This window comes from Mytilus edulis, chromosome 1, assembly GCF_963676685.1.
Source record: "Mytilus edulis chromosome 1, xbMytEdul2.2, whole genome shotgun sequence".
Lineage (NCBI taxonomy): Eukaryota > Metazoa > Mollusca > Bivalvia > Mytilida > Mytilidae > Mytilus > Mytilus edulis.
In genome coordinates, this window is record NC_092344.1 from 78,276,119 (window position 1) to 78,295,011 (window position 18,893).

The following is an 18,893-nucleotide window of genomic DNA, read 5'->3' on the forward strand; positions in this document are numbered from 1 at the left end:
TTTTATATACCAACCACCAACACAACTTTGGGAGTTTATAGGAATAAGCTGTCTGTTTGTTGTTATGTCCAGAGGCCTTGTAATGGCAATTCCACCTTAATTTAAAAGGGAGATTTGATATCATTGCCAATGAGACAACTATCTACCAGATGCCAAATGCCATATATGTAAGTAACTATTGTTGCTGTACAGTTTAGCAACAATTACCAAACCCATACCACATAGCAAGCTATTGAAGGCATTAACACAACAAAATTTATAAAAAAAAGATTAATTGCTGGATGTTTCATGATGAAACTTGAAACAGTTGTAAAACACTGCCAAAAGATGTGCATAGAGCAATACGCTGCAAATGTTTGCACCTGACCTAAGTCAGGAATCTGATGTACAGTAGTTGTTGTTTGTTTATTTAATTTATACATGTTTCTCGTTTCTCGTTTTTTATATCATGTATATAGATTAGACCATTAGTTTTTCTGTTTGAATGGTTTTACACTAGTAATTTTGGGGCCCTTTATAGCTTGTTGTTCAGTGGTAGCCAAGGCTCTGTGTTAAAGGCTGTACATTGACCTATAATGGTTTACTTGATGTTCATATGATGAAATCATAATCTTTCAGTCAGTTTAATTGAAGTCTGGAGCTGGCATGTCAGTTAACTGCTAGTAGTCTGTTGTTATTTATGTATTATTGTCATTTTGTTTATTTTCTTTCGTTACATCTTCTGACATCAGACTCGGACTTCTCTTGAACTGAATTTTAATGTACTTATTGTTATGCGTTTACTTTTCTACATTGGTTAGAGGTATAGGGGGGGGGTTGAGATCTCACAAACATGTTTAACCCCGCCGCATTTTTGCGCCTGTCCCAAGTCAGGAGCCTCTGGCCTTTGTTAGTCTTGTATTATTTTAATTTTAGTTTCTTGTGTACAATTTGGAAATTAGTATGGCGTTCATTATCACTGGACTACTATATATTTGTTTAGGGGCCAGCTGAGGGACGCCTCCGGGTGCGGGAATTTCTCGCTACATTGAAGACCTGTTGGTGACCCTCTGCTGTTGTTTTTTATTTGGTTGGGTTGTTGTCTCTTTGACACATTCCCCATTTCCATTCTCAATTTTACTATTATAAATTGTTATTTGGATGGAGAGTTGTCTCATTGGAACTCACACCACATCTTCCTATATCTATAATCACTGTCATAGGTATAAACCCACTTTTAAGCTCACCCAACGCAAAGGGTCAAGTGAGTTTTTCTCAACTTATATGATGAAACTTTTTTACTGCCTTTTCCTTTTGTCTACTATTATTTTCTATTTTAGGACAAGAAAATGAGGCTGCCCAATTATATATAGACCAAGGACAGATAGATCAGGCACTGCTATTGGCTAGAGATTTAGGTAGAAAGGATTGGATTGGTTACTGTTTGGTTGTAGAAGCACAAATTCAGACAAGCATTCAGTTAGATGGAAGTGCAATTTCTGACAAGAAAGATGAAGTTGTTGAAAAAGTGAAAGAAGCTTTCGACCTGTTCAAAAATTTGCAAGATAAAAATTGTTACAAGTTTGGAGATCCCCAGAATGGAGCAGGAGAAGCTAGTCTTTTATTTGGTCAACTGACACATGACACGACTCGTATAAATCTTTCCTGGGGAGCCTTCAATAAAGCCAAGCCATACAGAAATGAAGTTGCTCAGCTGGAATGTATGAATTGGATGGTAAACAACTCCAACCTCACTGACCGGAAAAATTTGTTCCAGGTTGTCAAAGGCATGGAAAATTTATATGGTGTCCTGAAAGTCATGATTATACCAGGCTTGGAGGACAAGCAGAGGCTAGATCAGATACTTAGATTTTACGGTTTGGAAAGTAAAACTAACACAGAATTGATATATAACCCTACATTGAAGCCAAGAATTCTTGGAGTATTGAAATCCCAAGGTACAAACATTAATGAAAAATTTGTGAGAATTGAAATTTCACACCAGAAGGCCAGATTTAGTATTGCACAGTATTTATTGACCAAAGGAAAACATTGGTACAAACTATTGTGCTTAGAGTTTGAAAGACAACACAAGATGTTGGGAGAATGTTCACTGTTTAGTATTGGTATTAAGGACCAGTGTCAAACACCATGTTCCAGAGGACAACACAACCAGCTGTCAGATTCCAACTTTAGAAAGTTGATTGAGCTAGATATACTTTTTGTTGAAATGGAAAGTTATGTTCAATCTGGGGCAAAAAGAATTTCCGCAATGCCTGATGAGCTCAAGAGGCTACAAGAAACATTCCTTAATCCCAAAGAAAATGATTACATGTCCTGTAAGCTTCTATTGAACAGTATATACACAAGATTCAGTCAGAAAGAAGGTATTACCATATCAACAAGTAGTGAAGCATTGCGTTTGAAGAAAATGATAGGGCAAAAGAGGTACTATCATGTAAGAGATCAGCTTGAGAGAATGTTGGGAACAAATTATGACAGAGTCAGAGACAAAAACAATAAAATGAGAGAGAAAAATGTAGAGCTTTTCATGAATATGATCTTTATTATCAAATTCTTTAACATTTCAACAATACCTCTTCACAACATCTTAAAGAAATTTGAGCAGGACCTCCTTTCTGAGTATAGAAATGAACACATATCCACAAGATACTTAGAAGAGTTAGGATTTCTCTTAGAAAAGGATTTAGTCCACTGCTTGGTGCGAAGATTTCTTGAGGCTTATGAATACCTTTCAAGCACAAACAATAATCCTGAGTTTGCCTTAAGACAGTTTTCCAAATTCATCCAGTTAGAGAGAAGAAAGAATCACACACCAATGTTACCAGATCTAAATAATCTGATGTTGTGGATTGAGTTCTTTTCAGTAACAGCTTTTTGTTTGGAATGTAAATTTACAACCAGAGAACATATGTCCTTCGTCATTCCAGCATCATACCTTTCCATTGTTAATTTTGTGGATGCCAGTTTCCTTGGTGAACAGGGAGTTCCTACCTTTGAAGCTATCAATAGATATAATCATGTTATTGAACAGGATCTGATTAGAAACAGAACAGAGAGACTTGTGGGTATTTTGGCAGGTACAGACAGGAAAATAAACATCATTCGATTAGCATTTCGTAGATTGACAGAAAGCATGAAAGATCATCAACCATTGGATGACATTGAAGAAGAGGATGTTACTAGGCAATTTGAATATTCAAAGGAAAGAATTGAGAGTATAACAATTGCAGAAAGGGTGCTTGTGGCAAGTTTGGTCTTTATCTGTAACATGGGGGGAATGGTATATACAGACTCAGAAACACATGTTATAGGAGAAATATGCAGAATTAGGCTACCAGAGCATTGCCCAGAAAGGTTAGCACAAGCAGTAAGAGGTGTACAGTCAGCAAAAGGCATATCTGATGTTGTGGTTTGTCTCAAAGCCTTACTTGTTCAGAGAGAGGAAAAACTGTTACATTGCTGGTGGCAGTCAAGGCAGAGTCGTAGACATGGTATTGAATTAGATGATACAGACATTGATGTGTCAATTTTCAACAACTCCTTCTTCCTTACAAAAACTGAAGAGGTCCTTGTCAATCCAAACACTTTCATCGCTAGCCAAACTAATTTTGATGACGAAGAAACTGCCACATCCGCTGAAGAAAAAGAAAGAATAAGAGCAGAACACAAGGAATATGAAGAGCAACTAAAGAAGAAAAAATCAGCTCAAATTATTCACAACTTCCTTAAACATGTCAAATTCCTAGACAATTGTCAGATCCTAAGGGAACTTTGTGAAAAAGAACAGGTAAAAGAGGAAAAATCTAGATCAACTGACATTTTCAGAGATATCATTGTAAATGATAAAATTTGTGGTATTTGCGGAGTGTATTTCAAATCAGAAGAAAGAAACATCGAACCTGAACAAGACTTAGAAGAAAATGAATATCCCAGTCTAGCACACTCTGTCAATCAGCCTACTTCTCCTACTTCATCTGGTAACATTCTTCACAAACTGTTTAGTGGAATTAAAAGCTTTGTTGGGGAACCTGAAAAACAAGCAGCAACTACATCACAAGAAAATGTAGAAAGAGCAGAAAATCATTGTGGATTGACTCTATTACAAAAACATGAGAGATCAGAAAGTCATTTAAGCAAACAGCAAGAGTTCAAACTCTTTCAGAACTCTTACAATAACTACCTAAGGAAAGATGTTGATAGAATGAAAGTCTTCATAGAAAAGTATGAACTCAAATCTCCCAAAATAAAGAACCTTTATCCAGACAATACATTGGAAATCGCTCATACAACAAGATCATACGACACTGTTGTTAAACAAATTAAGTACATTTTGGAAAATAGAGACTGGCGAGACCAACATCTTCATCAAATGGTAAAAGAGATGATTGGACATGGAAGGCTGATTTATGATTATGTTTTGGAGAAATACGTACTACAATCAAAGGTAATTATAATATTGCTTATGATCACATATGAAAATGATTTAAAATAGGCCAGAAGTAATTTCAATATGTTGCTCATCATGACATAAGTCTTGGAATTGATTAAAAAAAAAAATTAAATTATTTTTATTTGATAAGTTGAGAGCCATTTGATGTTGATTCTAAAGACAAAAAGGAGGTTAGATTTGATTTTGATGATTTTAACTTGTGTGATTTGTCATGGAGTTGTGGCTCTGGATTTTTAAACAATGACATATTTTTAGCTCACCTTTCCTAAAAGGAAACGTGAGCTTTTGCCATCACTTGGCGTCCGTCGTCATCGTAAACTATTTCAAAGATCTTCTCCTCTGAAACTACTGAACCAATTACAACCAAACTTAAGCTGAATGATCCTTAGGGTATCTAGAATAAAGATTGTTTTATTTTCCATTTTGTGAAAAAAACATGGCCGCCATGGCTAAAAATAGAACATGGGGGTAAAATGCAGTTTTTGGCTTATATCTCAAAAGCGAAAGCATTTAGAGAAAATCTGACATGGGGTAAAAATGTTCATTAGGTCAAGATCTATCAGCCCTGAAATTTTCAGATGAATCAAAAAACCCATTGTTGGATTGCTGCCAATTAATTGGTAATTTTAAGGAAATTTTGCAGTTTTTGGTCATTATCTTGAATATTATTATAGATAAAGATAAACTGTAAACAGCAAAAATGATCAGCAAAGTAAGATCTACAAATAAGTTTATATGACCAAAATTGTCAATTGACCCCTTGAGGGGTTATTGTCCTTTAATGACAATTTTTCACAATTTGTTCATCATATTTGCTAACTTTAAAAAATCTTCTCCTCTAAAACTACTCAACCAAATTCAACCAAACTTCAACTGAATGATCAGTAGGGTGCATAAAATAAAGTTTGTGTTTTATTTTCTATTTCGTAAAAAAACATGGCCTTCATGGCAAAAATTAGAACACAGGGAAAAATGCAGTTTTTGGCTTATATCTCAAAAACTCCAGCATTTAGAGCAAATAAGACAAGAAGTTAAAGTATTATTAAGGTCTACCTGTCCTGAAATTTTCAGCTGAATTGGGTAACTGGTTTTTCAGGTTTCTTGAATATTATTATAGATACAGATAAACTGTTAATAGCAAAAATGTTTAGCAAAGTAAGATCTACAAATAAGTCAATTTGACCAAAATTGTCAATTGACCCCTTAACCCTTTCCTCCATGGATTTTTATTTTTTACATACTAGATTCGCATAGGATTTTTTCAATAAAAAAAAAATCATCAGGTTTAAAGTATTGATGCATTGTGAAAACAAATATTTCATCAACGAAATTCAATTCAGATATTCTCATGGATATCCTTTTCATATTGGATACAATTTTTTCTAAGTCTGATCCAGACATTTCGTAGTCAGAGCATTTCAACTGAAGTACTGCACAGGCGTCAAAAGGCGTCATTATCGAGTAAAGGGGGTGGCGTCAAAAGGCGTCATTATGGAGGAAAGGGTTAAGGAGTTATTGCCCTTTAAAGACTTTTTTTCACAATTTGTTCATCATGTTGACTTACTTTAAAAAATCTTCTCCTTTGAAACTGCTGTATCAATTTCAGCCAAACTTAGGCTAAATGAGTTTCAGAGTGTCTAGTATAAATTTTATATTTTATTTCCTTGTATGTCAAGAAACATAGCTCCTATGGCTAAAATAGAATATAGGAGAAAATGATTTTTTTTTTTTGCTTTTTGAAGAAAATATGACGATTCAAAGAACATTTAAATAAATTGAAAAGCCAAAATAATCATTGATGAGAGATTTAACCAAAAAAATTAAGGTGAGCGATTCAAAATAAAATTCTAAATGTATCAACATAATATCAATGGTTATATAAGTAAAGATGGCAAGACATTTCAGAGTGTGCACTCTTGTTTTATTTGTTTGCTATTTAAAATATTAATATATGCTAGTAATAAAACAACACAAAAATGAAAGTAAGAAATCAAACATGAGCCAAAAAAATCACAGGAACAACATCATCCCAAATCAATGCAAGCTTGTTCTAAGGTTTCGACTTTTGTTTTTCTAGATCTCTACAAAGAAGACCCCTGTTCAGCAATATGGACATGAAGACAATTACGATGATACTGACTACTATGAAGATTTGGAGCCAGTGGTCGATGAACCAAAGATCAAAGAGTATTACAATAGCAAGTACAAACAGGCAGGAAAAAGACGTGGAAAATAAATCATCTTACGAATCGGATCAAAAGATTTATAAACACCGTCCTGTAAAGCAAGCTTGCCTTTTATTTTGATATTTCATTTATATTTGATAAAGATGTTACACATTCTGTTAACTTTGATGGAATTTTCAAATTGTTATTTAGTGAATGAAATCTTGAAATATGGAATGATTTATATTCACATTTATTCATTTTGATATGGAATATATTTGAGTTCCTATAAAAAAAATAAGTTAATTATTTTCACATTTTTGATGGATTCAAACTATTTTGTTTGATCATTGTTAATAAGGATTGGTGAGAAGTCACAATTTCCCCTAAATGAAAAGGATATGAAAACATCCATGTTTAGCCTTGTATTTTGATTATTTAAAAACCTTGCTTACATTTTTGGTAAAATAATTCATAGGTATATTCACAGTCTTTACAATAAAATAAGATTACTTGACCACCTACTTATCGTTTTTGATTTAATGAAACAGATTGACATATTTTAATGGGGATGGGGTTTTTTCAATGAAGAAAATGCAAAATCAAGGAAAGTAATGCTTACACAACCAAAATGTGAACTGTATCACATGTTAGGACCACTCTGTCTCATGTAGTATCATTATACCTTTTGCAGCATTAGTTTGACCACTGAAAATACATCCAAATTTTATAATTCAAAGCAACTGCCTTTAAAATACCAATATCTTTATATATTATATGATTGTTTGCAACCTTTTGTATTATAAAAATAACAATGTTTAGAATTTTGTTTTATTGGTTAGAAAATTTAAAGAAATACATGTAATAATTACATTTTGTAGTTTAAATAAAATTGAATGCCATTTTCTTAGTGTGGTATTTCAAAAGTTTGGGGAAAAAGGAATATTATATATTGTCATATAAAGTTTGCTCAAATATGTATCTCTTTGCGAATAAAATGAGTGTTATTATGTAGCAAGCTTGTAATTGTAAAATTGTTTGAAAAATTAGTATTTGAACTATGTAACCCCTGTTTTTTTCAATATATAAATTACATTTTGGTCTTGGGTCTATTCAGATGTCAATAAATTCTTGGTAAATTTACTTATCCTGCAGTCAGCCAACTATTGTGCAAATGACAGATTTTCAAATGAAGACTTGTTTCAATGTCTAACTTAAGTTGTGAGCAAACGGTAATTTTAACTTTATTGTTCTTTTTGGGGTCCTCTGCAGATTGTGTTGAACTATGTTGATTTCTATATAAAACCTAAGTAGACAATTTCAGATTTAAAAAAAAATACCTGTCAATTATGGTTTAATTGCAGGATAAAAACAATAAATGTATATTGTAAGATGATTGCTACATAACAGGAGAAAAGTTTTGAGTGCCATACTTTTGTCCTCCTTCTAAATGTTTGTACATTTATACAAATAAATTTCAGTTTTACTGACAATGTTAATTTATTGTGTACCAACATTGTATTATGGAATAATGACAATATACTTATTATATCGAAAGCTTTGTGAATACCAGTGAATCCTAATTATTTTTTTTATTTTGAGGTGATAAAAAAGGGGTGCTGACTATACATAACTGCATACTATACACGGCCGAGTACAGTATTAAAGCCTAACACACATAATTCCACTGTAAATTAAATTCCCAGTGATTTAAATATCTTCTATTATGGTCTCATAAGGTTGTCACATGTAAAGAAAATGAGAAAATAAACATAAACAAATATTTTAGTTAATAAAATTGTTTTTGTTTAAAATGAACTCATTTGTGTATTTTAAAAGGTAGAAATCATCAGAAATTTATACTTTGACCGTTTATATAGTAAGATAAGCATTGCTTTGTAATAACATATAATTATGGGACTTAATTTGTGTACGGCAATCCTTGACTTCTAAATTATAGCTTGGAATCTATTTTTTGCTTAATTTAGCCATTTGAAATCAGATAATTACATTTCCATCCCTAAGCCATGTGATGATAAGCTATTCAACATTTGTTTACTCATGGTCCTCACATTTTCAAAAGGTAATAATCCTGAACATATCTAAGCCATTCTGTAACCTTTTTTTTTTTTTAGACTTTTGTAAAGCAAAATCAGGTAATTACAGATTTCAGGTTACCTATTAGTTTGTATTGACTTTTCAAACCCCGTCTTTGTGAAATATTGAAATAATTTCATAAGTTCAGTTTGTTAATAATTTTATAATTTTGATATTCCACTCTCTGTATAGAATACAATATTATATGAATTATATCTCACTACAAATGACTAATGTAAATATATGGTTTTGCTGATAATTTTTTTCTTATATGTTTTTGAGAACATTTTGTACAAATGTTTCTAAGGTTGTTTTTGTTAATTTTGTTTAATTTTCAAATAAATTGTTTCTTAGAAAATTGTTTTATTTTTATACGCCCGTCAAAATTTTGACGGGACGTATTATGGTATACAAATGTCCGGTGTCCGTCCGTCCGTCCGTCTGTCTGTCTGTCCGTCCGTCCGTCCGTCTGTCCGGCGTAAACATGTCACACCGTAACTTGAGAACGACTTATCCAAATTTCATGAAACTTAATATAGTTGTTTCTTATGATGGTCAAATGATCTGTATACTTTTTGGTGAAAATAAGATTTAAACTTTTTGAGTTACGGCACTTTGTAACTAAAACAGGGGTGTGTTTTTTTTCACATGTCGCACCGTATCTCAAAAACTTTTCTTGATTATTGCTTAAAACTTTACACACTTTTTAGTTATATTAATCTTAATATCTGTATACTTTTTGATGATGATTCAAAATTTCATTTTTGAGTTTTTGAGTATTTTGTAAAAAAGGGGGAGGGTTTTTTTTACATGTCGCACCGTATCTCAAAAACGATTTATGATTATTGCTTAAAACTTTACACACCTCTTTGTTATATTAATCTAAAGATCTGTATACTTTTTGGTGATGATTCAAAATTTCATTTTTGAGTTATTGAGTATTTTGTAAAAAAGGGAGAGGGGTTTTTTACATGTTGTGCCGTATCTCAAAAACGATTTATGATTATTGCTTAAAACTTTACACACTTCTTTGTTATATTAATCTAAAGATCTGTATACTTTTTGGTGATGACTCAAAATTTTATTTTTGAGTTATTGAGTATTTTGTAAAAAAGAGGAGGGTTTTTTTTACATGTCGCGCCGTATCTCAAAAACAATTTATGATTATTGCTTGAAACTGTACACACTTCTTTGTTATACTAATTTTAAGATCTGTATACTTTTTGGTTTGATTCAAAATTTTATTTTAGTGATATTTATAAAAAAAAAAACAGGAGGGGGGGTTTCACATGTCCCGCCGTGTCTCAAAAACAATAAATGGTTATTGCTTAAAACTTCCTCAGAAACTATTTATGATTATTTCATAAAACTTCCACACAAGACGTCGGGCGTATCATGCGCTCATGGCGCAGCTGTTTATTATTATTTATCAATACTTGGAGGTGTGGAAAGTGAATAAAAGAAAACTGTATATTGAAAGTATGGTAAAACTAGACAAAGTGATGCCCCTCACTCCACTCTGAAGTAACTGTATTATTACAAAGTCAATGTGAGATTTTCTTTGAGATATTATTGTGTCTGGGAGACACAAATGATGCTGCCCCCACAGAGGCAAAGTTATATTTTAAAATACACAAAGTTGAGCATGGGAGCACATACTAGGTATATGGTTCACTGTAGGAGAACCTCTTATACAAGTAAACACTCCAAAAAATGACAAAGTTAAACTATCTCCCATTTAAGAGCAAATAGTAATAAAAATCAAAATCCTGACCACATGCATACATTCAATATATGTACAAACAGCCAACAAAGTGCAATTTCCTAGCATTCAAACTGTAGAAGGAGTTATCCAGAATAACTATATACCCATAATGGGATGGAAGGACAGACGAACAGGTGTAAAACAATATGCTCCCCAACTTTTAGTTGTGGGTGGCATAAAAATAACTCAGTTCAACTTAGCCATGCCTTTGTATGTGCACTAAAACTGATTTTGCTCTCAAACTTGAAAACAACTAGGAGTTCAGGGATGAATATTGTCAGTCTAATTCACCACTACTAAATGGAAGAAAATGGAACACACATGTGCAAAAAGTTGTACGTGGAGTATCCCTTATTGCATCAAAATTTGGGTGGAATAACCAATATTGAGTCTAGATCAAGGCAACATAAATTCATGGATGTGTCTGGCATAAAAAAAACCAGTGTTAAACTAAGCCTAAATTGGAATAAGCCTGGCGTAAATTTTGTATCTCATGGTGAAAACTGCTTTAAGACATAAATAATGACTCCCAAAATGATTAGACTACATGTTGTCTGTCAGGGTTCATCTGACTTTGACCTCATTTTTGTGGTTCATTTGGCACTGTTCAATTAGTGTCGAGCCTGTGACTTCTATCGCAGAAAGCTGGAGATGGGTAAAGTGATCTGGCTTTAGGGGCAATAACATACTACTTAAAATTAAAGCTTTATATTTTAGAAGTAAGTACACCTGTGATTTCTGTCAAAGAAAGCTTAACACGAGGAAAGTTATCTGCCAGCGGTGACGGTGGCTGAACTAACTTCTTAAAAGCTTAATATTTCAGAAGGTATAATACCTAGACTTTTGACCTAATTTCTTGGATCATGTGCAGTGTATTTGAAAGTTGTAGTAAAGCTTTCTATTTAGAACTATCAACATAAAAGCAATGGTAAGTAAAGAAGGCGAGACATTTCAGCGTGTGCACTCTTGTTTTAAATACTATATGCAATTAGTCAAAAATATTTGGTGTATGGAAACATTTGTCTAGCAGTTTATTTTTACCTTGACCCAATTGTCACAGTTCATTTCTCACTGATAAGTTTTTATGCTTTGGTCTGTTTTTCTTAAACTATAATAATCAATATAGGTAACCATATTTGGTGTATGGAATGATTGTAAAATGTATATTTGTCTGATAGGTATCATATGACATTGGTCTCATTTTCATGGTTAACTTCTTGTTTAAGTCTGTTTCTTAGATACTTTATGGCGCTATGTCAAGTTGTCAACATTATGTTTGATCCATTGAATGAGTGTAAGGTCAACATATCTGTCTGGAAGGTCGGTTCATGTGACCTTGACCTTATTTTCATTGTTCATTGATCAATATAAATTTTTCATGGTTTGGTCTGTTCTTGTATACTATAAGCAATGGGTCAACTTTATTCAGTGTATGGAATGATTGTTCTTATTGCTTGGTTTATCTTACCTTGACCTCATTTTCTCGAATCAATTTAAGTTAATGTGAAACTTGCAGTAAGCTTTATGTTAAGGACTATCAACATAAAATCAATGACCAGTAAAGCAGGCGATACATAATTTCAGCGTGTACACTTGTATTAATCATGTCTGTTTCTCGAATACTATAAGAAATATGCTAACTATGTTCGGTTTATACTATGATTGTAAGATGTACATGTTTGTATGTTTTGATTTATATGACATTTACTTCATTTACATGGATATTTGATCATGTTAAGTTTATGTGAAATTTAGATAAAAAGCTGTGTATTTCAGACTTTCAACATGAATCAGTGAAGCGTGCAAGACATTTCAGTGTGTGCACACTTGTTGGTTTAATAATTCATCGTTTTTAGTATTTGAGTTTATTTATAATTTGTTATTATTGTCCCTCCTGCAAATTTTGTAGCAAAATGTGAGACAGGATCGTAATCCAGAGGTGTTGGCAGTGGTGTTAAATTTGTATCAAGGTGTATATGTCTGTCTGACAGGTATCATACCTGTGATTGACCTTCATCTCATTATTATGGGTCATTGTCCAATGATAACTTTTCCTGTTTCGCAATATGGGGGGGGGGGGGGGGGGGGGGTAACCCACTTTCCGACATATATTCTCGGCAGTTCTTTGTGGCTAGGGGTTATATACTCTGCTTTAATAACGAATAGCTAATGAATGGAACTACAATAGTACTGTATCGAATTTCTATGGTAACCATTCATTAAGGCCTAACAAATTCGTGCGAGACACTGAAAAAAAAAAATCTAAAAAATACGCATTGGAATACCCACTTTCCAACACGTTGGCTCGACTGTTCTAAATGGCTAGGGATTAAATACCCTGCTTTAATGAATAGCTAAAAAGTATTACACTAGAATTATATCATTTTTTGTGGTTAAGCATTCTGAAGGCGGAAAAAAATCCGTCCGAGACATCGAAGAAAAATCTATAAAATACATATTCGGGGTACCCACTATCTGGGACTATTATACTAACTATTAATAGCATAATAGTCCCAATCACTATTAACATATTGTCTCGTTATTGTCTCGTTAGTTCTTAATATTTAGGGATTATAGACTTTGCTTTAATGAATAGCTAATGAATGGTACTACAATGTGATGGTATCGAATCTATTATCATTGCATTTTTAAAAACTGTCGTAAAAGACTATAACTGCTTGCTTCGTCATCAACCTATGATGAATTGTAGAGTGTTATAAACAAATAGCCAAATAATTCTACTGGATTCACTTCACACACAAATATGACAAACTGCAAAATTATACAATATATTTATAAAAATCAGGAGATTTAGCATGTTTTTTTGCAAAAAACGCAGTTAAGGTGGGGGTTTTTCCAGATTTATTTCCTTCAAAATCTGCTCACACAAAAGTGACCTTTTTTATTTTTCAAACAGGGAATTTTTAAACCGTATATCTAATGTTTATGAAGCATTTAAACTATACGTTTAGCTTCCATGTTTAAGCTAAAAGAGGGACAACAATTTTCCTTCAATTTGAAATCAATTTTCCAATTAGTTAATCTCATATAAGGGGCAGGTGTAATGTGTATTTTTATTTTTTAGGAGGTGTGATCTTGGCACGTCTCGACACATTTACTAGGAGCTTTGTTTACGCTCCTTACACTAATTAAGTAATAAATTTTAAAGGATGTACCTGAAACAGTCACTCATAATTGTCGAGGTTAAGTTTAAAATTTAATGTGCTTTTGAAGAATAAAGACAGTACCACTACATTGCTGGATTTACTCATAACTGTTTCAGGTAAGTCAAATAGTACATCTCTGCATATTTAGATTAGCTATAATCTGGTGTTTTTTTTTTTTATCTACAAATTTTTTTTGGATGAATATTTGCAAAATATATCGCAAAGCATTCGTTAGTTTATAAAGTGAAAGATACAATTACCGGATACCAATTTAATTTAAATCGTCATCAAATAAAAAGATGTGTTTGCAATGAAATAAATATCATTTCAAAATTCAAACTATTCATTTTTAGTAGCTCACCGTTCCAAAGGAACTGTGAGCTTTAGCCATCACTTGGCGTCCGTCTGGTGTAAACTATTTCAAACATCTTCTTCTCTGAAACTACTGAACCAATTCCAACCAAACTTAAGCTGAGTGATCCTTAGGGTGTCTAGAATAAAGTTTGTTTTATTTTCTGTTTCGTCAAAAAAACATGGCAGCCATGGCTAAAAATAGAACCTAGGGGTAAAATGCAGTTTTTGGCTTATATTTCAAAAACCAAAGCAGTTAGAGCTAATCTGACACGGGGTGAAAGTGTTCATAATGTAAAGTTGTATGAACCTTGAAATTTTCAGATGAATCTAATAACCCATTGTTGGGTTGCTGCTACTAAATTGGTAATTTTAAGGACATTTTGCAGTTTTTGGTTATTATCTTGAAAATTATTAATGATAATGATAAACTGTAAACAGCAAATATGTTCAACAAAGTAAAAATCTACAAATAAAATATATGACCAAAATTGTCAATTGACCCCTTAAAGAGTTATTGCCCTTTAAGGACAATTTTACACAATTTGTTTATCATGTTTTCCAACTTCAAAAAATCTTCTCCTCTAAAACTACTGAACCGATTCCAACCAAATTTAAGCTGAATGATCCTTAGGGTATCTTGAATGAAGTTTGTGTTTTATTTTCTGTTTCTTCCAAAAAAGATGGCTGAAAATAGAACATAGGGGTAAAATGCAGGTTTTGGCTTACATGTATATCTCAGAAACCAAAGCATTCAAATCTGACATTGGATAAAAGTGTTCATTAGGTCAAGTTCTAACAGCCCTGAAATTTTCAGATGAATCTAACAACCCATTTTTTGGGTTGCTGCCACTGAATTGGTAATTTTAAGGAAATTTTGCAGTTTTTGGTTATCATCTTGAATATTATTAATCATAAAGATAAACTGTAAACAACAAAAAACAAACTGCAATGAAATTGGACACTTAAACTCTTAAACGAAAGACAAATGCCAAAAAATCAAGGTGAGTGATTCAGGCTCTCGAGAGCCTCTTGTTATTTATAATCATCATTTTTTGATAAATAAAAAAAAGAAAAACTGCCGCTTCTTTATTGTTAAGCGATTAAATAGTAATGTTTAATGAATGGTTTAAACAGGTACTGATACCATGCACATATTAGAAAATGCATTTCTTTTACAGGACACATCGTCTTAATCTTGAAGTCTGTATTAAGGTATATCTAATATAAGAGGATATTCACATGACAATCTAGTATAAGAGGATATTCACATGACAATCTAGTATAAGAGGATATTCACATAAAATTCTAATATCATGCAAGAATTAAGCCTAACAGTCCATCCATTTATTATCGAAATGACAATATTTCTGTCGAATTAGCAACAATAAACAGATAATTAAAAACACAGTTAAAGCTTCTTACAGATATGTAAAAGTTACGTATGCAGGCTTTTTACCGCAATCTACTGAATATATTGTTTTATAAGCGAATTTGTACGTTTTCCTGTGCTTAACCTTTAGCGACATTTTTGTTTTATACCTGTGAGGTTTTGAATTTATTTCTAGTAAGAATTAGCGAAATAACATAAATAATAAGCATGTCAGGAAAGTGATATATCTAGATATAAGAAGATGTAGTATGAGTGTCAATGAGACAACTTTCGATCCAAGTCACAATTTGTAGTAAGAATTAGAAAAATATATTTACAGAGTAGTTGCATGTATATGAAATCATCTCGGTATATTCGCATTTAAAGTTTACATCGGAATAAGTATAAAAAAGAAGATGTGGTATATATGATTGGCAATGAGACATTTACACAAGAGACCAAAATGACACATAAATTAACAACTATATGCAACCGTACAGCCTTCAACAATGAGCAAAGCCCATACTGCATAGTCAGCTACAAACGGTCCCGAAATGACAAATGTAAAAAAAATCAAACGAGAAAACTAATGACCAAATTTATGCACAAGATTGTACAAAAAAAAATTATATAAAACTTCTTAACGACAAACACTGAATTACAGGCTTCTGACATACATACATAATGTGACTGGGTTTAAACTGTTAGCGGGATCCCAATCCTCTCCTAATCTGGGACAGTGGCTTAACAGTACAACATTAGAACGAACTATAAAAATCAGTTGAAAAAGGCTTAACTCATCAGATGGATACAAATAGAAAAAATAAATCTAACATAAAACACAGAGTGGACTTGACCAGATACTTGTATATCCCAACGACCAAAAAACCACTAAGTACTAATCTGAGAGTTCTCACAGTTACAGACAGCTAGTTCAAAGACACTAACAACCTATAAAAAAAAATCATGCATCTTATAATAAGACTAAATCATCAATCAGTACACAACCATCATCCAATAGGTTTAGTGTAAAGACATGAAAAACAGTCAGAGAAAATCATGACCTTGTGCAATGCCAAGATACATGTATCGACAGATTGTAGATTCATGAATGTGTATATGTACTAAAGAGACATCTCTCTAAACAGAGATTCCACGCCCCAACGGTCATTAACAGACGGAAACCACGCCCCAATGGTCATTAACAAACGGAAACCACGCCCCACCGGTCATTATCATGTAAAAATCCGTTAACGACCGGTTTTCTGGTCCGTTTTGTTCTGTTAATGACCGATGGAATTTATTACTGAAGAATAAGGAATGTCATGTGGTCCCTTTTTATCTAATAAGAGAAGCTTATTCTTAACCGATATGAAATAAATAACAATAATATTTAGTTTGAATTTTATTTACTGATAACAAAATCAGTATTAATACCATAAGGTCCGTTTGAATTTGTTTTTGTTCACTATTTTAATTTCAAAAGAGTTAATCTTTGCTGCATACCATATTTCCCCCTGAACCCCTCTGATCTTACTGCAAACATAAAAAGACAGTTGACATGTTTCATTGAGGTGTTCCCTCAGTAGACACATTAGTATATACACAAGGAATATATTCACATAACAACATTTTATCACTAATATTACTTAAATGTTAAATAAGTACTCTTAACAAAACTCAGGTTCCCGATGATAAGCGTTTCGGACGCATGAAATTTAGAACGTGTGGTTTTTAATTTTTTATAGCACTGGGTCAATACCTCTGCAGGTGTAGTATCAGTTTCGGAAGTTATCACCATCTCAGTAGTCAGTTATTGTACTTCGGAACTGACATGATTTATTATAACACAACTTTCCAACAATGTCCGTTAACAATTCAAGGAATTATTATAAACTAAGATTTCAACTCCCTCAGTCAAAGTGACTATTGATGTACATGATTTAGGATTTTTTTAGGTCATTTTTTTTCTCGGAAATATAGCTCTTTTTAAAAATGTGTCGGTTCTTATACATCATTGGCTTTCAAACTTTATGCATTAAGTGTTCCTGATGAAAGTAAATCGATAAAAGTGATTAGGTCTCATGAAACTGATAACGTGTAGTTTTCATTTTCTTTATCTATACCATACCATTCATGTATGACCTTTTATGGTGTACATACATATGTTATGGAGGTTTTTTAGTAGTAGACCCTGGACCGTTTGTAATCCTTGAAACTAATGCACAACCACAGGTGTAAGTCGAATAATAACATACAAGGCTATGTTCAAAAAGACGAACGGCACAAACGAGTCCAAGAAACACTGCACAAAATAAAAAACATTGACATTTGACCTGGGCGTAACTGGTGCGTCTGGCGTATTCAATTATAAACGTGGAGGTACCTTTGATAACGATTAGCATGTCGAAATGTTCTATCGTATTGTTTATTTGTGTATGTCTCTGTCCTGTATGTTCTTCCATTTATTTGTATTGTAATCCTGTCATGTAATGATGTCATTTTAGTGTTATTTTTAACATTGCCTTAAAAGAGGGAGGTTTGGCTGGCCACAAAACCAGATTCAACCCACCATTTTTTTCTTAAAATGTCATTTATCAAGGCAGGAAAATGACAACTGTTACTTTATAGTTCGTTTCTGTGTGTGTTACATTGTCGTTTTTTTTTGTTGCACTTAAGCGTTTCTGTTGTTTCGTTGTTTTTCTCTTATATTTGATGTGTTTCCCTCAGTTTTAGTGTGTAACCCGGATTTATTTATTCTCAATCGATTTATGACTTTCGAATAGCGTTATACTACTGTTATCTTTATTGATTAACACAAACTCGGCAAAAAAACCCCAAAAAAACCAACACAGGAACTAACTCATGTTCCACTATTTCCACCCGTAAAGAAACATTTCAGTCCCTGGTGTGACTCATGCATTTGCCGACTTATCATTTATGCAGAGCACATTGATTCGAATTGCATCACTTCGTTTGACGTTTGAAAGCTTTACCCTTTTTTGTGCAAGTACTCTAGGTATTTTATTTTTGTGTTAATAGTTTTAGTACTTTTTTTTTCATTTGCAAGTAATTCGGACATAAACTGGTTCTATCTGTATTTAATTTATTGGCAGTTATATTGTAACCCGAAATTCACCAGACACTATGATTAATCAACAAGAGTATATTCATAAGAACCTTGGTCAATAAGTCTTTGAGTCACATGAAAGATTAAAAGAACATTTCAAAGAGTTTTTTTTATATGAACATGAAACTTGTAGGCTAGATGCAACGTCACCTTATTCAAACAAGATAGAGAACATTTAGAAAACTCCATATGGTAGTCTCTACATTCCCAAACTAATCTGGACTACAAACTAAAACTGAGGGAAACACATCAACTATAAGGGGAAAACAACTAAATAACAGAAACACTGAAGTGCAAGCAACAAAAACAAATGCTAATATACATAGAAACGGACTATTTGATAACAACTGCCAGTGCTAATGAACCTTGTTTTATGGCTAGCTAAACCTCCCG

At 32.7% G+C, this 18,893-nt stretch overlaps 1 protein-coding gene across 1 annotated transcript in view; it reads left to right on the forward strand.

Moving 5' to 3' along the window:
- The window catches only part of LOC139491021 (TPR and ankyrin repeat-containing protein 1-like), a 67,022-nt gene extending 59,465 nt beyond the window's left edge, over positions 1-7,557 (forward strand). The window contains exons 29-30 of the mRNA XM_071278273.1: positions 1,320-4,447; positions 6,531-7,557. Of these exons, the coding sequence (XP_071134374.1) occupies positions 1,320-4,447; positions 6,531-6,689 (3,287 nt within the window). The 3' untranslated portion in view covers positions 6,690-7,557. The remainder of the gene's footprint in view (positions 1-1,319; positions 4,448-6,530) is intronic.
- Positions 7,558-18,893: the final 11,336 nt, after the last annotated feature.